Below are 27,057 nucleotides of genomic sequence, written 5' to 3' on the forward strand. Positions count from 1 at the left end.
AAGTGCGGCATACCCATCGTAGTCTGGAACACATGCACAGATTGGCCTGTACTACTCGCTAACGGCAGGAGCTAGGGGGAGCTGGTAGATAAGCCTGCGAAGGATTTACTAAAAAACATCCTTTTGGTTACTCCCGGCCCACATGTATTGACGTGCAGTGTTTTACCAAATAGTATTTCCTACGACACTTGAAATATTCGCTAACTTATTTGACCTTCTCTTAGTGTAGATACCGTTCTTACCCATATCTCTTATGGAGCGGTCCTAAGAGCCTGACCTCTTCAAGATGGCGGTCCGCGTGTGCCATCCTCGGGCTCGCGCACCTCCCCAAGATGGCGGCGCCCGAGGCCTGGCGCGCCCGGAGTTGCTGGTTCTGTGAGGTAGCGGCGGCAACGACCATGGAGGCCACGTCCCGGGAGGCGGCGCCAGCGAAGAGCTCGGCCTCGGGCCCCAGCGCTCCCCCCGCCCTGTTCGAGCTGTGCGGGCGGGCAGTGAGCGCCCATATGGGGGTTCTGGAGAGCGGGGTGTGGGGTAAGTCGCGGAGTGAGGGGCTACCTCCAGCAGCGAGCGGGGGCGGCCCAGCGGCTAGGGGGCGCGGGGGGCGAGGCCGAGAGGCCCGGGGCAAGGCCCAGCCCGGGGCACTGGAAGTCCGATTCTTGGGTCGGGGCATGAATTCCCTGACTGACAGGGCTGGACAGAGTGCAGACGGAGACCAGATGAGCGAGTGGACCCGAACCGCGTCTTGCCGCGGGGGGCGCGGGGGGCGAGGCCAGAAGGCCCGGTGTGGGGCAGAGCTGGCAGGGCCCTAGCGACAGGGGCTGGACTGGCAGGCCGGAGCCGCGGGCCCCGAACTGACACTGGGCTGGGCCGAACTGGACCGAGGAGTCTCGGATGTCGCACCGACGGGCAGGGATGGCCCGGCCGCCTCGGGGCAGTGGCCGAAATTGGCAGGCCCGGCCTGAGGCCAGGAGGCCAGGCCCGGAGCCACCTAAACTGACGGCCCAGGGCCTCGGCTGTCGGCGGGCTGCCCCACGGGTAGCAAGACTCCCCAAGCCCCGCGGATGGATGGGCGGGGTGAGCCGGCCGAGTGGAGAGCCAGGGGATGGGGTTGGGGGAGAGAGGCCGCAGGGCTGGGGGCGCCGTGGCCTGTTTGACGGCCCAAGAGCTGAAGGGAGCGCACCGACGCCCTAGACCTCACTGCTAACCGAGCGCCGATCCGCCTGCAGAGCAGCGAGCCCGGAGGCCCCTGGATGGCCGGGCGGTGAAGAAGGGTGGAAAGTGAGTGCAGGGGCCGGGAGAGGATCAGCAAGAGGATCGACCGACCGGGCGGCGGCGGGAAGGGCCCGGGAGGCCTCAGGCGGGCCAGGGGCCAGGGCATCCCCGCAGACGAGCCCGAATGGGATAGGACGCGTCCCGGGAAGAGGCCGTGGACCGAAGGGGAGGGAAGCGAGGCTCCGGGCCCGAGAGCGGCCCGTACCCAAGGGCTGGACCTGTCGAGGTGGTCCAGACTCAACAGCTAAGGCCAGCGGCCTGCAGCGCCCCGACCAGATGGCCTCGAGAAGGCCCTGCTGTAGGCGTAGACCGCGGGCCAGCGGCCTGGCAACTTAGAAGGAGAAAGGGTCCACAGTGTGAAAAAGTGATAGCAGAGAGTTAAAGGGAAAGTTAGGGCCCTCTGAGGCAGGCCTGCCTTCAAGAGAGGGAGGCCATGGGCCTGACAGAGTGGTGGGGTGGAGTAGGTCAGGCTGAAGTTGGTTGAAATCACAGGTCAGGCAAGAAGGTGGGGGAGGAAAGAGGTAACTCCTGGCCTTGGAATGTACGGTGGATGTTATACCAGGAGGCCCCAGGGTGGTGGTGACATCTTTGCCAGAAGGTAGGCCCTGGTCACTTCAGAATTGAGGGCGAGGTTTTGATAAACCATAAGGAGGCTGGTTTGAAGGGTTGAGGCGCCAGAGTACTTTCTAAGGCCTTACAAAGTGGTCAGGTAGGTCTTTCGTGCTTTGAGTAGGCTACCACTGCGGAGCAGGCCCAAGGGCCTTCCTGTAGGTGGGGGGTGGGGAGAAGAAAGGGGTAAGAAGTCCCCAGGCCCTGTGGGAGTGTAGGAGATTGTGGAGGCCCTGTGCCAAGCTGAGAAGAAAAAGGTCAGGCTGACCCCATGGTGAATGGGAGAAAGGCCTCAGTGGGGCTGAGCAGAGGCTCAGAGAAGTCCTGGAAATGTGGAAGCCTGCATCAGCCTGGACATTCTGAGATACTCATCTTGGCTAGAAGAGGAGATAAGAGATATGGAGGCTCCAGCTTGCAGAGAGTAAGCATTTAAAAAGGAAAAAGGTATAAACTAGAAGGAATCGAAGAAGAATTAAGACTAGAGCTAGGTGGGGGTGGTCCACACCTTTAATCCCAGCACTCGGGAGGCAAAGCCAGGCGGATCTCGGATCTCTATGAATTCGAGGCCAGCCTGGTCTACAGAGCGAGTTCCAGGACAGCCAAAGCTATATAGAGAAACGGTCAGGAAAACCAAAACAAACAAAAAGTAGAGAAAGGAACAGTAGAGTTTGTAGATAGAAGAGATGAGAATTGGGTGTGAGAGAGGATAACTAAACAGAGGGGAGCAGAATGGAACGGAAAGGGGGAAGCTCTGGAGGAATGTCTTTCCTGTGTCTTCATCATTACTTCATTATTCCTGGTGGAGAGGAGACAGGAGAGCCTCTAGTGGGCTAGATTGGGTAAACAGCCACCCAGTAAGAGCTTGGCTCCAGGGAGAACTTTCAGAGGGGCCAAGGAAGAGGCCTGCCAAGCAGTGCCATTTGGAGGGAAGTTGCAGGGTGAGCTAGAAAACAGTCGGGAAAGGTTTCTTGAAGGTGGGGGGCTAGCATTGCTGAGATGGGGAAGTAAAGAGTGAATGAAAAACAAAAACTTAAAAACAACGAGCCAGCGAGATAATTCAAGCCTGACAACTTAGAGCTCCTGCAGATTGTCCTCTGACCTCAAATACCTGCTGTGGCACATCACATCTCTCAAGAGTACAGTGAGAAAAGTTCAGTAGAATAAGGTGTGCTGCTTTATCTTGGGCCCTGAGTATACTCTGAGCTAGTACATTCCTATAAAACTAAAAATAACTCTTGTTCTCTAAACTCATTATACCTTAAAAACAAAAACCAGTTTTTGAACTTTATCTTGAATGGATAGCTTCAATAGAGAGCTTTTGAAAGGTTTGAGCAGAGTAATATCATCAGGAAGAGCAAGACTCAGAGAGAATATAGAGACAGAGGTCAGGGAAAGCTGTTCAGATGACAGTATAATAATAGCACAGGCAAATAACGCTCTCATTCAACAGGTACAGTGAATATCACTGAATACCTAATAGATACAAAAGTACACTACATTCTTGGATCTCAAAATTCAGTTATTCCTCAAGTAAAGAAAAAAATAAACTGAGGAAGAACTGTGTGTGCTGGCTCACACCTGTAATCCCAGTATTCAGGAGACTGACAGAAAGATTGTCTCAAGTTACAGGCCAGCCAGGAATGAGACCCTGTCTTTAAAATGGGAGGGCGGGGAAGAGGCACTGCACTCGCTGGCCAGGCAGTAGTGGTGCACATCTTTAATCCCAGCACTCGGAAGGCAGAGGCAGGTGGATCTATGTGAGCTCAAGGCCAGCCTGGTCTACACAGTGAGTTCCAAGACAGCCAGGACTGTTACAGAGAAAAACCCTGTCTCAAAAAAAGGGGGTGGTGATAGAGTACTCCTTCTACACAGGAGTTGAGTTCCTAGCACCCACGTCAGATTAAAACTGCCTGTAACTCCAACTCCAATGGATCCAGCACCTTCTGGCCTCTGCAGGCACCTGCACTCACTTGCACATACCTCCATATAGACACATACATATACACATAATTTAAAAAGCAGTATTTTTTAAAAATAGATCAAGGAATGGAAGCTTTGGTATACTTCAAGATCTTAAGCTTAATAGAATAGAGATGCTGTTCATAGAATAAACATAATAGCCAATATTCACTGATTCCTGAAGAGGAAATAGACAGGTATTGTGTTAAACAAATTATAAGCGTGATCTTTAATGTCATGAGGTAGTCATTTCTAGCTATTTCCTCTTCACACAACTCCTTCAATACACATACCCCTGTTTTGTTTTATTGAGTCCGGGTTTTGCTATGTGGTGCCTGGCTGGCTTGGTACTCATTATGTATAGCTCAGGTTAGCTTGAACTTGCAGTAACCCTCCTGCCTCAGCCTCCCAAATGCTGGAATAAGATTTTGACTCAAACTAAACAAATATCAGTTCTTCTTAACTTTGCTAGTTCTAAGAGGGAGTATAGTAAACTAAAGGACTTTATATCTAGAGTTGGACAAATCCTGACTCATACAGTTAATTATGTATTGGAAAAATTATTTAACCTTTCCTTTCCTTTTTCTTTCTTTCTTTCTTTTTTTTTTTTTTTAAGATTAGCACTGCTTTTTGTAATGAGGCCAAGGGGGAAGAATAAGTAAAGGCAACTCAAAAGACTATCATAGGGAAACTTTCATAGTCAGGGCTAGCCTTGAATTTCTGATCCTCCTGCCTCCACTTCCGGAATACAGGGAAAAACTGGTTTTTGTTTTTAAGGTATGATGAATTTAGAGAACAAAAGTTATCTTTAGTTTTCACAGGAAGGGACCAGCTCAGAGTATACTCAGGGCCCAGTGCTGCTTCACTCAGCAAGTCAGTTTGTTGAACTCATCCTTTCCCCTGAATTTCCAGCTGCCTTAAGATAGTAAACTTTGTGTTTTGGTTTTTGTAGCCCTCCCAGGCCCAATACTTCAAAGCATCTTACCTCTGCTCAATATATATTACTTGGAGAGGATTGAGGAAACTGCCCTCAAAAAAGGTAAGTGTCTTTCTTATTCTTTCTCAGTCAGTGGTTGTGAACAAGGCACCATGATGTTCTTCAGGTAACTTTTACACCTGATACCCAATTAGAACATGCTTTTCAAAAAAGCACCTTAGCCGGGTGTGGTTGCGTGCACCTTTAATCCCAGCACTCAGGGAGGCAGAGGCAGGTGGATCTCTGTGAGTTTGAGACCAGCCTGGTCTACAGAATGAGTTCTAGGCCAGCCAGGGCTACATAGTGAGACCTTGTCTCAAAGAACCAAAGTCAACAAAGCACTTTCATATGGCTAGAGGTGGCTCAGTGATGTAAGAGCACTTGCTGCTCTTGGAGAGAACCTGGGTGTGGGTCCTAACACCCACATGGCAGTTCACAACTATTTCTATAACTCCAGTTCCAGGGATCCAACATCCTCTTCTGGTCTCTGTGGCTATCAGACATGTGGTATACAATATACTTGCAGGCAAAACACATACCACATTAAAAAAAAAAAACTTTTAAAAAAGTACCTTCACATCTATTTTTTTATTTTCTATAGTGTCCTGAAACATGTGTACCATCCCTGTTACTCTTGAGACACAAACAAGCTATAATTAGAACTTTCGAACATTAGTTTTTCTATTTTATCAAACTGCTGTTCCTCATTGGATCCATTAACTTCTAATATTTATGTAACCTTGATGGGCCAAGCAGTCCTGGGTACTTTACCCAGAGAAATTCATCTATTCACTTAATCCTTTTTTAACCTATGAAATAGATATTAATTACATTTTACAGATGAGAAAAACAATTTAGTTTGCCCATGATCATATAGCTTTAGAGTAGTTTATTAATATTCAAATCTAGATGATCTGTCCTTAGAGTCAGTGCTCTTAACTATTCAGCTAGCTGTGTTGCTCCTCTGAAGCCAGAGAACAATATGAAAGACTAATGTACTTCGTTCATGGTGGGCAGCGGGCAGCCAACTATGATGTTTCTTCCTATAGGTCTCTCCACTCAGGCTATCTGGCGCCGACTCTGGGATGAGCTGATGAAAACAAGGCCTTCCAGTTTGGAGGTAAGTTAAGGTACCAGAAGAACTGTAGCTAATCTTGAATAGTAAAAAGCAAGTATAACATACACAAACTGGGAACTATTGGAATACAGAGATTGGATCTGGGAGTTAAGAGCAGGTGATTTGTCACAAGGTTTTGGCTCATTTGACACTTAGCATTGACTTGTTTACCATGATTACAGGGTTCACAGGAAAGAGTGTGATTACAATGGAATGCAGACCCAAGATTCCTTGAATATTTGACAGAGTTGGTGCAGAGGTCAAAACTAGCAACAACAACAAAAAAAAAATTAAAAATTAAAATAACAGAAGGGACCAACTCATCTTTGCTAAGTACAGAAATTCAGTTTTCAAGGCCTTGGTACATTCATCTGGCTTAGGAGAAGCTGTATAAAAAGTACTAAGTGGGGGCGGGGGTCTGGAGAGATAGCCCAACAGAAAAGAGCATTGGCCATTTTTGCAGAACACCCAAGTTCAATTCCCATCACCTACCAGGCACCTCACAGCTGTCTGTAACTCCAATTCCAGGAGATCCAACACCCTCTTCTGGCCTCATTGAGCACCAGGCATGCACATGATGCATAGATATACATGTAGGCAAAACACCCATACACATAAAATAAAAATAAAAAGGATTAAGGGCTAGTCAACAATGGTTGAAGCTCCTCATTGTGAGTGTATAGAACAAGGGAGAGCATAGTCCTGCCTGGTTCTGCAGTAGTCAGGTTCTCTTTCCCTGGGATATGGAGAAAAAAAATTTAAAGCCACATTATTTGAGTCACCTTTGAAATCTGAGATGTTATTTATGAAAAAGAGACAACTTAAGAAACATGAGCTACAAATTAATAAGACTTGAATTTAAAAGAGAATATGTTTTTGCTAATCTAAAGGTGAAACTTTAAGATTATTAGTGATAAAGCAAGCTAATTTCAGAATTAATAAACATCCTGTTACTAAGTATTCAAATATCTGGATAACAACTTGGTATAAGGATGTTAAGGCATATGGGGAACTCAGAATCGTGTGAGAGGAGTTGAACAGAGTTTCTTTCTAGTAAGACTCCTTTTGCCCAAAATCCTTTTCACTAATTCAGATAGAAGTCACTGGAGCTCTTAAACAGAAATAGAGAGACATACTTTCTCTCAGTATTTCATTTGCAGTATGGCTGACCAGCAAGGGATAAAAACTTTCTTTATTCGGGGGCTGGAGAGATGGCTCAGAGGTTAAGAGCACTGACTGCTCTTCCAGAGGTTCTGAGTTCAATTCCCAGCAACCACATGGTGGCTCACAACCATCTGTAATGAGATCCGGTGCCCTCTTCTGGCCTGCAGTCACATATGCTGTATACATACATAATAAATAAATAAATCTTTTAAAAAAAAAAAAAAAAAAAAAAAAAAACCTTCTTTATTCAACATCTCAAGTTTCTAGAGATTTATTACTGTTTACTTTTATTGGCTCAAATCATTTCAGAGATAGGCATAGGCTGGGTGATCTAAGTTACTTAGGCAGAAGTTCTGATTTGGTACATACCTATTCCAGATGTCTTTTTCTGATTCCTGCTTTAGCACAAAAATAGCCTTCATCTTACCTATAATTTAAAAATATCTGGTGAGGATTTGGATGTATAGCTCAGTAGTAAGAATGTTTGCCTAGCATGAATAAGACACCAATTTTAATCTCTAGCACTACCAAAAAACAACAAAAACAAACAAAAAAAACCCACCACCAACAAAAAAGCCACTTATTGACTCCTGCTTTGTTCTAGGCACTATGCTAGATCCAAAGGACACTGTTCATGAAAAAGAGTACTTAAAACTAGTACTGTTGTATATAGAGAGCTGTGTGATGCAATAGATATTTTGAAAACAAAGTAGTAGGGAATGAAGAATCAACTGTTTAGCCATCTAGAAAAGTTAGAGCATGTTTCCTTTACATTATGTTTAGATAATATATGTAAATTAAAGATGAAAATTTAAAAAGCCAAAGGACAAAACAACTAAAAACAAGTATGTAGCTTAGTATGTAGTCTCATAATAGAATGCCATTTATTAAACAGGTAAAACCAAAAGAGGAAATAAGGGCCTGGGCAGTTAGGTCAGTGACTATTTGCCTAGCAAGTGTAAGACTATAATTTAGACAGGGAGAGAGATTTGCTTAATCACATAAAATGGCAACACCATAAACATGGGTTTTGTTGTTGTTGTTGTTTTTTAAGATTTATTTATTATGTATACAGTGTTCTGTCTTCATGTATGCCTACACGGCAGAAGAGAGCACCAGATCTCATTATAGATGGTTGTGAGCCGCCATTATGGTTGCTGGGAATTGAACTCAGGACCTCTGGAAGAACAGCCAGTGCTCTTAACCTCTGAGCCTTCTCTCCAGCCCCCATAAATGTTTTAAAGTTGTTTTTTAAGATTTATTTTTATCTGTGTGTGTGTGTGCACACGTATGTGTGTGCTGTACCTGTTTAGAAGTCAGAAGAGAGCCTTGGATCTCCTGGAACTAGAGCTGCAGATAGTTGTGAGATGCCATGAATGTGAGAGGACCAGGGAATTGAACCCTGGTCCTCTAGAAGAACAGCCAGTGCTCTTACCCACTGAACCATCTCTCCAGCCCCAAGATTTTTGTTTTTAATTATTATATTTCCAGCCTCCATAAATGAATTTTGAATGATCAACTGGAAGGTAACATTTGAAACAGTATTTGCAAAACAAAAAGATAAGGAGCTGGAGAGATGGTTCAGCAGTTGAGAGCACTTGCTCCTCTTCAGCAGACCCAAGTTCTGTTTCCAGCTCTCATGTCTGGTTGCTTACCTGTAACTGAAGCTCCAGAGGATCTGATGCCCTCTTCTGGCCTCCATGGATGGGCAGACACACAAACAGGGCCTATGCTGAGACACTTTGCTTAGCCTTGGTGAAGGGAGGAGGGGACTGGACCTGCCCCAACTGAATCTATCAGGCTGGACTGACTCCCCAGGGGAGACCTTGCCTTGGAGGAGGTGGGAATGGGGAGTGAATTGGGGGGTGGGAGGAGGGAGGAAGGGGAATCTTGGCTGATATGTAAAATTAAATTATTTATTAAATAAAAATATTTTTTAAAAAAATTTAAGATACAGAGAATAAGAAAATTAGGAATATTCTAATAAAATAAAATGAGCAAAGAGTTGGACACATTACAGCAATACAAAAAGTACCAGTAGGGAATGGGAATATAGTTTAGCTGCTAGAATACTTGCCTGGCATATTCAAAGTTCTGGGTTCAGTAATCAGCACTTTATAAAGCCATGCATGGTAGAACATATAACTGTAATTCCAGCATTAGGACTATGGAGGCAGGAAGATCAGGAGTTCAAAATTATCCTTAACTACATAACACGTTTCAAGGCCAACCTTCCCTATGTGAGACTGTGACTTCAAAAAACTTCAGTGAGCTGGGTGGTGGTGGAACACGCCTTTAATCCCAGCACTCAGGAGGCAGAGGCAGATGGATCTCTGAGTCTGAGGCCAGCCTGGTCTGCCGAGCAAGTTCTGAGACAGCCAAGGCTACACAAAGAAATTTTGTCTTGAAAAAGAAGGAAAAAAAAAGAAGAAAAACTTCAGTTTAGTAAAAAACATAATATGTGGGAAAGTAAAATTATACCTCATGTTTGTAAACACCCCCCCTTTATTACAAATGTCATTCTTAGGATCAACCAGAGATGCCTGGAACTTATGCTTTAATGTTTTATTGGTTTTAAAAAAAAAACTATCACAACATCTTTCTTCATTCATCCACTTATTCATCTGATCCTGAAGATTCTGAATGCATCTTAGAAAGATACCTGTGTGTGGAAATAGACCACAAATCCTTTGGCTACCACTCTGGGCAGGGATGAGCCTTATTTTGAGACAGGGTTTCTCTGTGTAACAGTCCTGGCTGTCGTAGAACTCGCTTTGTATTCAAGGCTGGCCTCAAACTCACATAGATTCACCTGCCTCTGCCTCCTGAGTGCTAGGATTAAAGGCATGGGCCACCATCAGGCATTTATTTATTTACTGAGGCAGGGTCTTCTGTATATCCCTGGATGGCTAAGAACTTGCTAAGTGGACCAGGCTGGCTCTACCAAGCTCACAGAGATCATCCTGTTTCTGCCTCCCAAGTGCTGGGAGGCTTGTACCAATACACTTGGCCCTGTTAAAACTCTTTAGTGGGCAATCTAGTTATGTAAGTCAAGAGCCTTTGAAATGTTCAAATTCTTTAACTAGAAATTCTACTTCTTATACTTACTTCAGCAACAAGTATACTAAAATTGGAGTAATACAGATTAGCATGGATCCTTCATAGACATAAAATCATGAAGCACTGTTTTACTGTGGGACAAGGTCTCTTTGTGAAGGCCAGACTGATCTCAAACTCACAGAGCTCCATGGGCCTTTGTCCCCTGACTGCTGGTATTAAAGAGCTACTCGGTCTGGCCTCTGGTGGTGGTTTGTTTGTAATTCTGCTTCTTGGAATTCATAGCATGTAGAAGTTGACATAATCATGAAGATTTATTTCAAGTTTTAATATCAAAAATACTAGAAACAATTTAAATATTCATAAGACTAAAGGTTTGGCTTAGTGGTAGAGCACTATCTTAGCATGTGCAGAGTCCAGGGTTCCATCTCTAGAACAGGAAAATAGTCAGTAATAGAGGAACTGTTACATCTGTATCTTCAAACAAAATCATCCTAAAAATATGTTGTTAGGTGTGGTGGTGCAAAGCTACATCTTGAAAGAATAAAATAAGAACATTTAAATGTATGGTATAATGCTCAAAATTGTCTCAATGTCATAAAAACAAATATGTAACATTATACACATACTCCAGAGTTGGCCATCAGAAAAACTGCCTTTTTTCCTCTTTCAAGGATTTGGAATAGTCCAACATTTAACATATTTTGTATAACTTCTAACAAAACTAGATCGTCCTGAACCCCTAGAGATAGGATCCTTTACCTTTATACAAAGAAAGCTGGGGAACATGGTATGTGTCCAGACTGACATCAAGGAATTCATGCTATGAATGAATAAAGCCCTTATGAGATTGTCCAAAATACAAATATATCAACAGGACCAGCCTATGGTAGTTCCTGGTGTGCTAAATGTGTTCATGACAGTATCGGGTGTGCTTTGCTTATTGAGCAAAAAATCATTGTGAGAGTGAAGACAGTCAGAAAGCCAAATTAAAATGGGGCTTTTGAGGGTGCAGAGATGCCTCAGTGGTTGAGAATCCTGGCCTTTCTTCCAGAAGATCCACGTTCATCCCCCAGCATGCACATGGTATCTTAAAAGCTGTAACTCTAGTCCCAGGGATCTGATATCCTTTTACTTCCTCAGGCACTGTGCAAAGAAACATAAATGCAGACAAAACACCCATACACGTTACAAAACATGTAGAGAGGAGAAAACTGGGGATGGCAATAAAAGCATTACTAGTAATACCTACAAAGAGGCGGAAGTAGGGAGATAAGGAATTCAAAGTCATTTACAACTAGTAGTCTTGAGGCCAGCCCTGGTAACAAACTACAAGCCCTCTCTCTCTCTCTCTCTCTCTGATGACAAGGTTTCTCTGTCCAGGTAGCCCTGGCTGTCCTGGAACCAGTTTGTAAACCAGGCTGGCCTTGAACTCAGAGATCCACCTGCCTCTGCCTCCTGAGTGCTGGGATTATATAAAGGCATGCACCATGCCTGACTACAAACCCATCACCCCACCCCACCCCACCCCCACCCCCCCCCACACACAAGGTTTCTCTGTGTAGTTCTGGTGCCTGTCCTGGATCTCGCTCTATAGTCCAGGCTGGCCTTGAATTCAGAGACATGCCTGCCTCTGCCTCCTGACTGCTGGACTAAAGGTGTGCGCCACGACTGCCTGGCCCTACAGACCCTTTCTTAACAACAGCAAAACAAAAAAGTTGCACGCAGAAGTAAAATGGACAAAATCTGTGAGCATCTTGATGCTAACAAAGACGTATTTAGCCTTCCCTCATTTGTACACCTATTTCCACCTCTATTGGTGCCTAGCTGCCAGTTCATGAAGACAGGCCAAGGTGGGAAAAAGCCATCTTAATTAGTAATGCATCATTTCCACTACGCCCATGCAAGAGGGTGTTTAATTCAGTTTGTATTGTGCTGTAGTCCACAAAAGGAGTTACTTGGACTAGATTTCTCAGGTATTTTTTCAACATTGATTTTCTTGCATGTAATCTAAAAGGTAGCAGTGGAATAAAATAACTTCTACTTGTGTAAGAATTCGTGAGAAGTCATTGAGATAACCATTATAAGTTTATATATTTAACCTTCACAATGACTCTTGGTAAAATTGTTATAAATTGGTAGAATGAGGTCTTCTCAAAGGTTATAATTAGTAAATGATAGACCTAGCTTGAAGCAACTTGGCTCTGGAGTACTTGTTTGTATTAGTTGTCTCATGCGTTCATGCAATTATCACATTTGAGGTGTTACGCTTTCATTAGCAGGTCTGAAAGTTCAGCTTTTAGTTATCTCACCTACATGTTCCTCATACAGAAACAGCCACAATAACTTAAGATCACAATCTTGTATAGATTTTTCATAGTCTTATAACTTACCTGTAAAGTTGAAAACTTACTGAAGTTGCTTGCAACTTCTTACTTTGAGACAAGGTCTCATTATATATAGTTCTGTCTAGCCTGAAACTCAAGAGATTTGCCTGTCTCTGTCTCCCTAGTGCTGGGATTAAATTATGCCACCATGCCCAGCTTCACTATTTTCAGGACTATGCATATTAAACTATCTTGGTACATGCCTATAATCCCAGCAGAATTGAGATAAGCTTGAGCTACATAGCAAGACCTTGTCCTAAAAACAAAAAGCTGAATGTGGGCCAACAATATGTAAGGAAAGAGCTAGTGAGACTCTGAAGGACTCAAGAATATCCTTTGCTATCACTCAAAACTAAGCAGAGGGTAGAAGAATGGTCAGTCTTAAAAGTGTTGTCTAAGGGCACTTGTTGACTTTTTTTTTCCCCCAGAGGACCCAAGTTCAGTTTCTAGCATCCATATGGTGGCTCTTCCTGACTCTTCAGAACCAGGCCAGTGTGAGGTGTACAGATATACACACAAACAAAGTACCCATACACATAAAAGTTAGAAATGTGTTGTCTAACATGCACAAGGCCTTGGGCGTTCAGTGCTTAGTATTCTAAGGTAGAGGAAGAGAGGTTTGGTTCCCAGCTAAGTTTTCCTGCTTCCCCAGTGTCCTTATGCAGGTGAACAAGACATGTAGGTTGACTCAAGCATGAAATCACTCTTAAATATTACCACTGAAGGCAGAAACTAGGACAAGACCAGACTTGCTTGAGGATACTAGGGGCTGGATACCTCCTGATTGGAATTGAGGGTGTTGCTCTGGTAGGGAAGATTGAGATGGGTAGGTGAGGATCAAAGGGAAGTGTTTTGCTGTATTGCCCATTCTGATTAATAATCAGCTGGTGTGGCAGTAACACTTGCTTCATCTTATTTGATTCATGTAACAGTCTTCACCATAAAGCAGGTGATAGATTCTCTACACCTTAGAGGAGAGAGATCAAGTGTGCAAATGAGAATTGGAGCCTGCACTGATGCCAGCAGACCAATTAATACACCTTAGGAAAGGATAGTAGGGCCTTGAGCTGGGTGTGGTGGCACATACCTGTAGTTCCAACACTCACAAGAGGCAGTAGGAGCAATACAAGGTCACGAGACCCTGTGTATAAAACAAACTTTCCAGGGCTTGTAGGATTCTTCAGAGTAAAGTTACTTGCCTGACACCCCTGGCAACTGACTTAGAGCTCCAGAACCTACATAGAGTTGAAAGTGCCACTGAAGTTGTCCTCTGACCTACACACACACATATAGCACATGGACTTCCCCCTCCCCACAACTCTAAAACTTCTAACCATAAAAGAAAAGAAAACAAACAGTAAACTCTGAGGCTTAGTGTCTTTCAGAGTGCGGCAGCCCTTCCTAATCTCTGGTAAACATTAGAATCACTTAGGGGAACAGTTTTAAAAATAAATATGTTTGAAGCTGGGCACACCTTTAATCCCAGCACTTGGGGGGGTGAGGGCGGGGCGCAGAGGCAGGTGGATCTCTGAGTTCGAGGCCAGCCTGGGCTGCAGAGTGAGTTCTAAGAAAGGCTCCAAAGCTACACAGAGAAACTCTGTCTCAAAAAAACAAAAAATAAAATAAAATAAAGATGTTGGACCTTGTTTCAGATGTCACATGTAGATTCACCAATTCTGGGAAGCTGTCTGACATGCATTGTGGGATAGTGATGGAAGAAAACAACTCTATAGGAAATTCTGATGTGCACCAAATAGTGAAAATCTGTTCCCTTCAGTTTTTAATATATCAAAATAGTCTGATGAATTCCCACTCCCATCGAATAACCTACCTTGGAGAAAATAAACCTAGGAAGTGATTCCTGTACCCAGAAATGTCTGATCTTTTTGACACAGGCAGAAATTAAATACCATGGGGCATGCCATCATCTCAAGGCTTGATAGTTGGTGTATCTCTAACAAGCAACAGCTTCAGGGGATGATAGCAAGTTCTTTGTGAAACTGAGTTACCAGTGGAGAACATTCCTAACAGATGTCTCAAAGGACATGTGTAAGAAAGGCTTGGGTGGCTGGGTGGTGATGGCACACACCTTTAATCCCAGCACATGGGAGGCAGAGCTAGGCGGATCTCTGTGAGTTTGAGGCCAGCCTGATCTACAGATCGAGACCCAGGACAGGCACCAAAACTACACAGAGAAACCCTGTCTCGAAATAAACCAAAAAAAGAAAGGAAGAAAGGCTTGGGTTAGGGAGATGGATTTAGCCAGGGAAAAATATTCATGTGAAGAAAGCTTCAGGTTAGCAGAACTCTTGTAGAAGAGAGTAGGAGAGCTCTGCTGTCAGCCTGGAAAACTTTTAATTTCTGTGTAGTAGGAAAACATTGATTTATCATCCTGCAAAGTAATTTGGAAAATGAACCATCAAAAAGTTAATTAAGTGGTTAGGCATGAGATGATACCGGTCTGAACAAAGCTGGTATGCTAAAACAGTAAGTTGAGATGAAGCTCTAGAATCAAATGTTCAAGAATTTAAAGGAGTATTACTTAGTTGTAAGACACTATAGAAAAAGGAGATAGCTTAGCAGGTAGAAGTCCTTGATGCACAAGTGTTCAGGAATGGAGTTGGATTCCCCAGTGCCCATGTAAATGCTGAGTGGGCATGGCACTTTACTATAATTCCAACCTAGAAGCAGGTTCCCCAAACTATGCTTGCTAAATTGGTCAAATCAACTCTGGGTTCAAGTGAGACCCTACCTTAACAAACTGAAGGAAAGCATCAAAGGCATCCAGTATCAACTTTTGGCAGCCACAAGAACACACACACACACACACACACACACACAAACACACACACGAACACACAAGAACACACACACACACACACACACACACACACACATGAACATGTACGTAACCAGTGATAATTTATGTACTTCTCTCTCCAGGTTTAGGTTTTTGCTTTTTTTTTTTTTTTTTTTTTTTTGGTTTTCCGAGACAGGGTTTCTCTGTGTAGCTTTGTGCCTTTCCTGGAACTCACAGAGATCCGCCTGCCTCTGCCTCTCGAGTGCTGGGATTAAAGGCGTGCGCCACCACCGCCTGGCCAGGTTAGGTTTTTATTTTAGCTAGGGAAGGTCAGTAATATAGCAATTGATTGCCCTATGCAGGTCCCTGGGTTTGATCCCCAGCACTCACAAGATTGTGATTTCAACTGGGTCCATTGGCCCAACATGACCTCCTAAAAAAGGCTCCTGCAGCTCCAACTCCAGAGGATCCAGTACGCTCTTCATTCATGCCCAGATGTGTACACACTAGATAGAAATGTCCTAAAGCATGTTTCAGAAATCATTTAATATGCATGAAACTAAAAACAAAAACAAAAAACTGTTAGGCTTGGGGAATAGCTCAATCAGTAAAGTGCCTTGCAAGCATAAGTCTGATCCCCAGGACCCCCTTAAAAGGGGGCTGACTCAGTGAGTAATATGCTGATGACCTATTTGGATCCCCAGAACCCGTATAAAAGCCAGACAACATAGTTATTTGTAATCCCAGTGCATACCCCCAAACTGGTAGACTTACTAGCTCACAGGACCCCTAGCCTGACACAACAAACACTAAGAGCATCTTCCTCAAACATCAAGTCATTTGGCCTCAATGTGCATGAATACACAAGAGCTAGGTATAGTGGTGCTTTAAACAAACAAAGAACAAAGTTTTACTTGAGCGTATGTAACCACATGAGCCAGGGACATTGGATTCCCTGAAACAGGAGTTACAGTTGGCTGTGAGCCATCATGCAGGTACTGGGAACTGAACCTGAGTCTTCTGCCAAGAGCAGCTAAATGCTCCCAACTGCTGAGCCATCCCTATAGCCACACCACCACCACCACCCACACACACATTTTTTTTTTTTTCCTGAACATTGTTTCTCTACATAGTCTTGGCTGTCCTATAGTTTATGTAGACCAGACCTGCTTCTGCCTCACAAGTGCTGGGATTAAAGGCATTCACCACCACACCATTTCCATTGGTGCATACTTTTAATCCCAGTGCTGGGGAGGAAACAGAGCTCTTGAGCTTGATGGCCTGGCATCCTAACCTACTTGGCAAGCCTCAACCCAAGAGCATCTTACCAAAGAAAGGTAGACAGCACCTGAGGAATGATGCTGAACTACAACCTCTGGCCTCTCAATACCTGTATATACAGGCATACATAAAAATTATTTGTCAGACAAGGAGCACTATACATTTGCCTACAGAAAGAACTAAAATATGGGGCTGGAGAGATGGCTCAGAGGTTAAGAGCACTGACTGCTCTTCCAGAGGTCCTGAGTTCAATTCCCAGCAACCAAATGGTGGCTCACAACCATCTGTAATGAGATCTGGCGCCCTCTTCTGTATACATAATAAATAATAAATCTTTAAAAAAAAAAAAAAAAAGAACTAAAATATGTTCCTTCATCTGTTTGTGTCTCTTGCTTATTTGATTTGTGTAATTTACTTTGATGCCTAGCTCAGTGAGTACTCAGAAAGTACTTGTTACTAGAAAGAAACCAAAAGGGCATTTGACAAATGTCGGTGTTTTCTTTGCTTTTAGAGTGTGACTTGTTGGCGAGCCAAGTTTATGGAAGCCTTCTTTTCCCATGTTCTACGTGGAACCATTGATGTGTCTTCTGATAAGCGACTTTGTGATCAACGTTTCTCACCTCTCCTGCACAGCTCCCGTCATGTTCGACAGCTCACCATCTGCAATATGCTGCAGGGAGCAACTGAGCTTGTTGCTGAGCCAAACCGCAGGGTTCTAGAGACCCTGGCAAGTTCTCTGCATACCCTCAAGTTCCGCCACCTGCTCTTCTCTGATGTGGCTGCTCAGCAGTCACTCCGACAGCTGTTGCATCAGCTCATTCATCATGGAGCTGTCAGCCAAGTGTCGCTGTACTCCTGGCCTGTGCCTGAGTCAGCCCTTTTCATCCTTATCCTCACCATGAGTGCTGGCTTTTGGCAGCCAGGCCCTGGTAGCTTGCCTTGCCGCCTCTGTGGTGAAGCCTCCCGAGGCCGGGCCCCATCCCGAGATGAAGGGTCCTTATTGCTAGGCTCACGCCGGCCTCGGCGGGATGCAGCAGAGCGATGTGCTGCAGCACTAATGGCCACCCGACGGAAGAGTGAAGTCAAGCAGATGCCCAGGGCTGTACCTACCACTCGTGTAACACGCCGCAGCACACAAGAAAGCCTGGCAATCGGCGGGACAGACTCTAAGAGGGAGTTGTACCCTCCAGCCACTTCTTATGAGGCTTCTGGCACTAAGCAGCCATCCTCTGCTCCAGCTGCCACCTCCTCTGCCTCCTCTTCCACATCATCCAAACGGGCTCCAGCTAGCTCAGCCTCTCAGCCTAAGCCCTTAAAGCGTTTCAAACGAGCTGCAGGGAAGAAGGGTGCCCGCACCCGTCAGGGGTCTGGTGCAGAGTCTGAAGACCTGTATGACTTTGTTTTTATTGTGGCTGGTGAGAAAGAGGATGGTGAAGAGATGGAGATTGGGGAAGTAGCTTGTGGAGCTCTGGATGGATCAGATCCCAGCTGTTTGGGGCTCCCAGCACTGGAGGCATCCCAGCGATTCCGCAGCATTTCCACCTTGGAGCTGTTCACAGTTCCACTCTCCACAGAGGCGGCTCTGACACTGTGCCACCTGCTGAGCTCCTGGGTATCACTGGAGAGCCTTACACTTTCCTACAATGGTGAGCACCTGAAGGAACCAGTCTGGGCTTGGATCTCTCAGTAGCACTGTGCCTAATCCAGGGTGGGGAGTATGATCAGGGAGGTGGATATGTTCACAGAGGCAAGAGGTAAACACAAAAAACATTGGCACACTGTTAATGTTAGAGAAAGGCTTCTAGAGGGGCTGAGACATCAGCTAGATATAGGGGGCAATCCAGACCTAGCCAGGGCTCTGGATTTGTATCACACCAGTCATATCAAAGCAACTACCCAAGTTTTAAAAGAGGGCAAAAACCAGAACAGCAAACCTACAAGATGGTCTTCTGTCCTTATCCACTTGATCATACACTGTCAACAAAATGTACAATCTGGCTGAAACTACCTGAGTTGTAAGCACTATTATAGAAAACATACAGATGTACCATTCATGGCCATCAGCCTCCTAATACCCTTCATTATATCTGCAACATCAACTCCCATTCTAATCTGCCTGTTTCAAATTCTTTATTTAGTAAATGACCACACCAAGAAAATAATGTCATACATGAACTCCTTCAACTAGCCTACTTCTGAGTTAATCTTTTTCTTCTTCACATCAATGAGATACAGCCTTATCTGAAGCTAACTAATTCCCCATACTCTAAATCTATACTTCCTTTTCTAGGATGACTTTTTTCTCAAATGCTTTAATTTTCATATACTTGGGCTATGTCTGACATTAAATATTCTCGAAATATTAATTTTTTAACATCAACTTAAGATAGCAATTGACTTGCCCAGGATAACTCTGCTTAGCACACTGTAGAGCCAGTATTCAAGCCCAGATTAAGTTGAGTTTAAATTCCAGTCTTCTAAAATCACTATACTACTTGCCTTCTTTCTACTGCTTCTCTTACTACCCAAACATGAAAATCGGGTCTCCACCAACATTCCATTTCCCTCTCTTCTCAAGATATAGTCTTCTTAGGGTTGGGGATTTAGCCCTGGGTTCGATCCTCAGCTCTAGAAAAAAAGATATAGTCATCTTTACTGCTCCACTCAGGCTCACTTATGCCTTCACCTGTGCACAGAGGAGAGTGTAGGTCATTGAGGTCCTCCTTACTACATTTCATATGTACTTTTCCAGTCCTCATAATTACATTCACTATTTCTTCCTAAGCCGAGTGTGGCGGTGGACACATTTAATCCCAATACTTGGGAGGCTGAGGTAGATAGATCTGTGAATTTGAGGCCAGTTTGTGGTCTATATAGTGAATTCCAGGATAACCAGGGCTACATAGACAAACCCTGTTTAAAAAAAGGAAAGACAAAAACAAAAACCTTATTTTTCTGACATACTTCCATTACCTCAATCAGTTTCTCCTCCTAATCATCAGTTTCTCAGAATTCTCCTACTTTATCACCTTTTCTAGACAATTATATCTATGCCTGTAGCTTCGATGGCCACTGATGCTAAGACCCTCCCCACTTCCCTTGGCTGAAGACATTAGCCTTATCTTTTCCCTGAATAACTAGATCTGTTTATTTAGCTTACTACTAGAAGTCACCCTTCCAACTCATTTCCAACTTGGATACACTATCACTATACTGATCCCCTTCCTCTCAAAGGCATCACAACTTGATTCAGTTGCCCAAAGAAACCAAGATTCTGTCTCTTCCAATATTTAGTCTCTAAGCCCTTCTTTTACATCTTCCAAATCCATTTATATCTGTGCCCTTAATTCAGGTTATTACTACTCCTCTATTGACTTAATTTCAGCAGTCCTTCATACAACCCATTGGTTGCACCACACATATATTCTTTTAAACATGTAGTTTGATCCTTTTGTTTATTCAAAGCCTTTTACAGGCTAAGCATGGTGGTACTCAGAAAGTGGAGGCAGGAAGATCTGGAGTTTAAGTCCAGCATTGTCAACATATTTAGTTTGGAAAAACATGACACACACACACCTGGCCTTCCTACATAACCTAGGCTGCCCTCACACTCACAATCCTGTCTCGGTCTCCCACATAGGATTACAGACATGGGCCACCATGCCTCCTGATTTGACAGAACTGTTGATGTGCACTCGTGCTTGACCCTTCATGCTTTATACACCATGTATTCCAGTTTGGAGCCTGTTGCTCAGTCTTCGGAGAACTCTTGACTGTCGTTTTTTGTTTTGTTTTCCCATATTTTCTTCTCCCTATTTCCTTTATAGTCTTTAAAACTGAATTGGGAGCCAGATAGTGGTGGTGCATGCCTTTAATCCCCAACATTGGGGAGGCAGATCTCTGAGTTGGAGGACAGCCAGGGCTACACAGAAAAACCCTGTCTTGAAAAGCAAGAACAAAAAAAAATCTGAATTGGGAAGTCAGATTTTTCAGTATACATCTTTTCACATATCAATTGTACTCTTGTATCCTTGATTCTTATAACATTTTTATCAGCTACATGGACAAGAACACTGTGCTCCTTGTGTCTAGGGGAGGAAAAAAATGTTGATAGTTGGATGAGCTGAGCGGTGGTAGTGCATGCCTTTAACACTATCACTTGGGAGGCAGAGGCAAGTGGAATCTCTGAGTTCCAGGACAGCCAGGGCTACACAGAGCTGTCTTCGGTGGGTAGGTGGGGATTAGTTGGGTGAATAAATGAACATTAGCTTACACAATTCAAGGAATAGTACTTGGTTCCTAGGAGTTACCTTTTTAGATTCTTTGTATTAATTCTGTGGGAAATGGTTCTTTTGTTTCTTTCCTATTATATCAAACTCAAGTACTCAAACACATTAGGCACATGCTCTACCACTGACCTAATATTCATCCAGTCTATAAATTTTTTTCTGCCATTCTTCCCACCTACAATATACTGGGATGAATCAGCATTACTTCTCAGTTTACAAGTACACTCCATGACCTATAAGATCAAGCTCTCTACAGTTTAGTTTTCAAGACTTCCTAACTGCTGGCCCCAGTACATGACTCGAGAGCTATGTCCTGAGACACTTCCACTCATGAGTTAATATCTCCTAGATAGTACCCACTTACCTAAAATTTCCTTCAAGGCCATGCATCTTTAGGAAACTACTTAGAATCTATATGTAGATACCTGTGTAGCTTTCTGGGTCTACAATTACTAGCATAACCACATCCTATCTTATTTTGGGATTTACCCTGACGAAGCTAGAGTACAAAGCCCCTACAACAGATAGCAATTTGCTAGTTACCTGAGGAAAAGGAGAGAATGGATGAGTAATTGATACAAATTTCAAACATATACGATCACAGCCAGGTGTGGTGTTGCACAGCCATGACCCCAGCCTTGAAGAAAGAGGCAGGAAGTGTAAAGTCTGAAGCCTTATCTCAAAACTAAAAATCTGATAACATGATCCAAAGCTCAAGACTTAGTAGTAATCAAGAGAAATATAGAGCCTTTCACTGAATATTTCCCACATCTGTAAGTAACTTAATCTTTTTTGCCATAGGCCTGGGCTCTAATATCTTCCGCCTGCTGGACAGCCTGCGGGCCCTGTCAGGCCAGGCTGGATGCCGCCTCCGTGCCCTGCATCTCAGTGACCTGTTCTCACCACTGCCCATCCTGGAGTTGACTCGCGCCATTGTGCGAGCCCTTCCCCTGCTGCGGGTCCTGTCTATTCGTGTTGATCACCCCAGCCAGAGGGACAACCCTGCTGTACCGGAGAATGCTGGGCCCCCGAGCCACATAATTGGGGATGAGGAAATACCAGGTAAAGCACATACACATCTCCAGTGATATGTACAGTTGTGTTTGGCTGGGGAGAGGTAGGGAACTTCAACTGTAGATTATTCTACTCATTCCTGCTGTTATTGTCATGTTTGTCCTTTACAAGCTGCCATTCTTTAAAATAACCTGTTGAGACAGATCTCAGGACTGCTGTGAACATGACCAAGATAGCTGTCTCCAGAAAGGGGATCTAAACAGATAATTTTTAAAGTAGATTCAGTGGCCCTGCTTTATGTTTCTGTTTCCAATTATGTCTCCTCTTGCAGCACTATGCATTTGCTATCTGTGTGTGTGTGCATGTGTACATGTATGTGGAGGCAACAGGTTGACATTGGGTGTCTTCCTCTATCCTTTCTCCACCTCTTAAGAATTTTGTTGTACGTGTATGTTTTCATGCATGTTTCACTGTGGAAATCGGGACAGCTGTGTGTGTGTGTGTGTGTGTGTGTGTGTGTGTGTGTGTGTGTGTGTGTGTGTTTGATTGTAGAAATCAGGGAGCAACCAAAAAAGTGTGTGATTGTAGAAATCAGGGAACAACCAAAAAAATAAATAAAAGTTAAAAAGGCAGGTGGTGGTGGCACACGCCTTTAATCCCAGCACTGGGGAGGTGGAGGCAGATAGATCCCTGTGAGTTCAAAGCCAGCTTGGTCTACAGAGCGAGTTCCAGGACAGCAGTCTCCACTTGTCCAGTGCTGGCATTTGGGGTGTGGGCCATCACAGACCTGCCATTTACATAGGTTCTAGGGATCCAAACTCAGGTTTTCACACTTACCACCCACACCATCTACCCCTGCATACTTTTATTTGCTTGAGTGCAAAGACAAGATTTTATATTTAATGGTCCATTTCTAGAACTCGGCATAAAGCCTGACACACAGCAGGATAAAAACAAACCACCTTCCTAATGAGTCTACTCTGTATAGAAGCAGAGGGCCAGTGAGATGGCTCAGCATAGAAAAGCACTTGCCATCACACCCGAAAGCCCAGTGTGACCCCTGGAACCCACATGGTAGAATAAACACCTGCAGGTTTTTTCTTGACCTCCCAGTAGTGGTATACATACAAAATATATATCTTGTTTTTGTGAGACAGAGTTTCTCTGTGTAGCCCTGGTTGTCCTGAATTAAAAGGCGTGCACCAGCTGGGCGGTGGTGGTGCACGCCTTTAATCCCAGCACTTGGGAGGCAGAGGCAGGCGGATCTCCGTGAGTTCGAGGCCAGCCTGGGCTACCAAGTGAGTTCCAGGAAAGGCGCAAAGCTACAGAGAGAAACCCTGTCTCGAAAAAAAACAAACAAACAATAAAATAAAATAAAATAAAATAAAAGGCGTGCACCATCGCCACCCTACATATGCATTTTTAAGTGAAGTACAGACTAATTGGAATTTCCTTTTCCTGTCATATACAGAAAACTGCCTAGAGCAATTGGAGATGGGATTTCCACGGGGAGCTCAGCCAGCCCCACTGCTCTGCTCTGTTCTGAAGGCCTCAGGTTCTCTACAGCAGCTGTCACTGGACAGTGCCACCTTTGCCTCTCCCCAGGATTTTGGGCTTGTGTTGCAAACACTCAAAGGTAGGAATGGTAAAGGAGAGTAGGTAAGGACCTACCATTGTTCCCTGGGAAAACTAAGCCTCACTGCTCATGGCTTCTGCCTCCTATCCAGAATACAACCTATCTCTGAAGAGGCTGAGTTTCCATGATATGAATCTTGCAGACTGTCAGAGTGAGGTGCTCTTTTTGCTACAGAATCTGACCCTTCAAGGTAAGCTCCTAATCCAGAACCTGAGCATTCCCGTGTCCTCACTGTAGCTCTGCTACTTTCTCAGTGTGCAAACCCCTCTTCTTCCCCTAGTCTTAATATCGTCCTTGACTGTAAGTACATAGAACCTGTGTAACCTTCCTTCTAATGTCCCAAACTCAGTTCCTCTCCAAACATGGGCATTTACCCCATTTTTATTAGTACCTCACTTTGCTTTGTCTTGTAAGGGCTGGCAGAAATGGTGATAGCACCCTGGGTGGGTTCAATTTTTAAAAAACAAAATGAGATAGTGGAGAGAGGGTAGGGAAGTGGTGGTACACGCCTTTAATCCCAGCAGAGGCAGGATGTCTGAGTTCAAGGTGAGTTTGAGGCCAGCCCGGTCTACAAGAGAGTTCCAGGACAGCCAAAGCAATTACACAGAGAACTCTATCTCAAAAAACCAAACAGAGCCGGGCGGTAGTGGCGCACGCCTTTAATCCCAGCACTCGGGAGGCAGAGCCAGGTGGATCTCTGTGAGTTTGAGGCCAGCCTGGGCTACCAAGTGAGTTCCAGGAAAGGCGCAAAGCTACACAGAGAAACCCTGTCTCGAAAAACCAAAAAAAAAAAAAAAAAAACCAAACAGAAAAATAGTGGGGAGAAATGTGCTACTGTGGCACGTTACCTTCAGGTATCACTTCTTTAACTAATCTCCACCCCTGCAAAGGGATCAGTGGCTAGAGAGGAGGAAGTGGATAAAAAAATTGCCCACGCAGAGATGCTTCTCCCAGCAAACATTTAGGCTCAGTATCTTATTTGAATTGAGTTCCAACACTTCTTGGGGCTTTACAGATTCTTCTTCTTTTTCAGGTCTGTATAAAATGTTCACACACCTTGTAGGAGCACTTGGGGCAGGAGGGACAGCCCCAGCCCTACTTCTCATCCCAATATTCTTTTTTCGCTTGACAGAGATTACCTTCTCCTTCTGCCGTCTGTTTGAGAAACGCCCAACCCAGTTTCTTCCTGAGATGGTTGCTGCTATGAAGGGCAACTCGACACTGAAGGGCCTTCGACTACCAGGGAACCGCCTGGGTGGGAACCAGACCCTGGAGAGGGAGGGAGGAAGGAACCAGGCCTTTGACTATAAACTTTTGGGGTAAAGGTATTGACTACTGCACTGAGAAGGCTGTGGTAGCAATATAAGTATTTGAGTACTAGGTCTTCAGAACTGCTAGGACTAGGGTTTTCCCAAGATGGAGCTGGGATAGGATAGATACCCTTGTTCCCCTCCTCGTGGATGGAGGTAATGAGTGTCCTCCTCCTTCTCTCCAGGGAACGCTGGCCTGTTGGCCCTAGCAGATGTTTTCTCAGAGGATTCTTCCTCTTCTCTCTGTCAGCTGGATATCAGGTATGCCAAGGATTGGGGAGAGAAGGGATGGGAGAAAGGGATATAGACAAAAGCCTAATTGCTTCCTGGATATCTAATCCACCTCATCCCTGCCAGTTCCAACTGCATCAAGCCAGATGGGCTTCTGGAGTTTGCCAAGCGACTGGAGCGCTGGGGCCGTGGAGCCTTTGGTCACCTACGCCTCTTCCAGAACTGGCTGGACCAGGATGCAGTCACAGCAAGAGAAGCAATCCGGCGGCTCCGGGCTACCTGCCATGTGGTTAGCGACTCATGGGACTCATCCCAGGCCTTTGCAGATTATGTCAGCACCATGTGATGGGGCCCATACCTCACAGGCCCACCCTCAGTACCATCAGCTTGCAGGGGCTGAGGCATGGGCTGCCCAGAATCCCCAACCACTGATTCTGTCATTCTCCTTCTGCCACTTTGTCTGGTTTTTTGTTTGTTTGGTTTTGTTTTTTGGGTCTCCCCCCGCCCCCCCCATCTTCCCTTGTACTGAGGTCTTGGAGGCCCTGATGAGGTCCAGCAAAGGCATTCCCACAGCTAAGTTCAGAGGCTAAAGCCACTTACTCAGTACCCTGGGAACCCCAGGCCAGGAATTATAGATCATTATCTTCACTGAGGAAAGCCTCCTACCCCTGCCCTAGGGTTACCTGCCTCCTTCCTCAAGCCTTTAGAGAAGCATAGGAATGCCCACCACCAGGCCTCCTCCCGGGCTTACCAATCTATTCCTGGGCCTCAGTCCCTTTCATGCCTTTATTCCTTTCTTTCTTTCTTTTTTTTTTTTAAAAACCAAAAAAGTTTTTCTTATAAAATAAATTTTGGGCAAACATCATATAGCCCTCCTTGATGATTTTCTCCCAGGAAACAAAACTGAACAGAGCCTCATGAGGCAAAGAAGCCCCTCCCCCAGTATCCTTCCTCTAACCACTACATCCAGACCAGCTGGTTATCAGTGGAGACCGCGCTGCTCCTCATGAGAACGCTGGTGGAAGACGAAGGTGATGGCTGGAGATGAAGCATCCCAGGCAGCCTGGAGTACCTCATCCTGGAGCCCCCGTTTATCTGTGCTGTGGTTCCACTGAGCCAGATCTGAAGTGCAGTCAGAACCATCAGGGGGTGGCCAGACCTGGCGGCTGTTTACACAACGTCGGCAATGCAGCCTGGGTTAGAGGACAGAGCTGTGGTCACTAAAGATCTTACTTTCTGTGCTATTCAGGTAGCTCAGAGAGATGACAAGGGCACTCCACCTACCTGTCATGTGTGTCACTGAGGCTGGCTTCATCCAGGGTGAACAGCTCTTTCAGCTCACCAAGCGAGAAATGTCTCTCTACATCCTGCTCCTCATCAACCACACAACTGCTCAGTGCCTTCTTGTGGCTCTGCCGCTGAAAGATCTTCTCCTCAATGGTTCCAGCCTAGAAGGATGAAACAGGGTTCAGTCATTCCTGTAGATACTAAGGGAGCAGAAAAACCCAGGGGTTAAAGCCACCTGGAAAGGGGCAATGAATGAAAAGTACAAATCCTGAGCTAATATCGGTCTCAGCTGAGATCCATTTTCCTAGTTCTTCTAGGGTCAAGAATTGTGCTTCTTTGCCCATCCAGGCTATTTTCTGCACCAATGGAGGGTGTCAGGGATAGGGCTAAATCCATTTAGGGTAAAAACAGGTTATCTATAACAAAGCTTCCTTCACACCAGGCCCAACTCTGATTTATTCAATACCATTTGAGTATTTTTTTCAGGTCATACACTAGTAATAGGATGCAAGGAAGAATGAAATATCCCTATCCTTTAGGTCACTGAACACTCAGGGTTCCATAAAGAGAATGGTAGAGGAGTTCAGAAAATCTTGAAAGTAGCTAACTCAAAAAAAAAAGAAAAAAAGATGGATTTCAAGCCAAGAGTGAAATGAAAGTTGGACATA

General features: G+C 44.7%; 2 protein-coding genes across 4 annotated transcripts in view; one reads left to right on the forward strand and one right to left on the reverse strand.

The window, feature by feature from the left end:
- The first annotated feature begins 43 nt into the window (after window positions 1-43).
- Window positions 44-25,542, forward strand: Lrrc41 (leucine rich repeat containing 41). Of its 3 annotated transcripts, none has more exons than XM_028889391.2 (10): window positions 44-531; window positions 4,793-4,879; window positions 5,866-5,936; window positions 17,134-18,268; window positions 21,713-21,973; window positions 23,397-23,561; window positions 23,653-23,751; window positions 24,694-24,816; window positions 25,057-25,132; window positions 25,229-25,542. In XM_028889391.2, the coding sequence occupies exons 1-10, from the start codon at window positions 333-335 to the stop codon at window positions 25,446-25,448; spliced, it is 2,436 nt and encodes an 811-aa protein (XP_028745224.1). In that variant the 5' UTR covers window positions 44-332; the 3' UTR covers window positions 25,449-25,542. The 3 variants fall into 3 exon arrangements, with proteins under 3 accessions (XP_028745224.1, XP_028745239.1, XP_037058736.1); XM_028889406.2 differs by lacking the exon at window positions 44-531 and adding an exon at window positions 1,122-1,278; XM_037202841.1 differs by lacking the exon at window positions 44-531 and adding an exon at window positions 1,314-2,302.
- Window positions 25,543-25,874: 332 nt separating this feature from the next.
- Rad54l (RAD54 like) overlaps window positions 25,875-27,057 on the reverse strand; it is a 34,841-nt gene continuing 33,658 nt past the window's right edge. Inside the window, exons 17-18 of the mRNA XM_028889417.2 lie at window positions 26,387-26,550; window positions 25,875-26,295 (exon numbers count right to left, since the gene is read on the reverse strand). Of these exons, the coding sequence (XP_028745250.1) occupies window positions 26,085-26,295; window positions 26,387-26,550 (375 nt within the window). The 3' untranslated portion in view covers window positions 25,875-26,084. The remainder of the gene's footprint in view (window positions 26,296-26,386; window positions 26,551-27,057) is intronic.

Source organism: Peromyscus leucopus, chromosome 2 (assembly GCF_004664715.2).
Source record: "Peromyscus leucopus breed LL Stock chromosome 2, UCI_PerLeu_2.1, whole genome shotgun sequence".
NCBI classification, from domain to species: Eukaryota; Metazoa; Chordata; class Mammalia; order Rodentia; family Cricetidae; genus Peromyscus; species Peromyscus leucopus.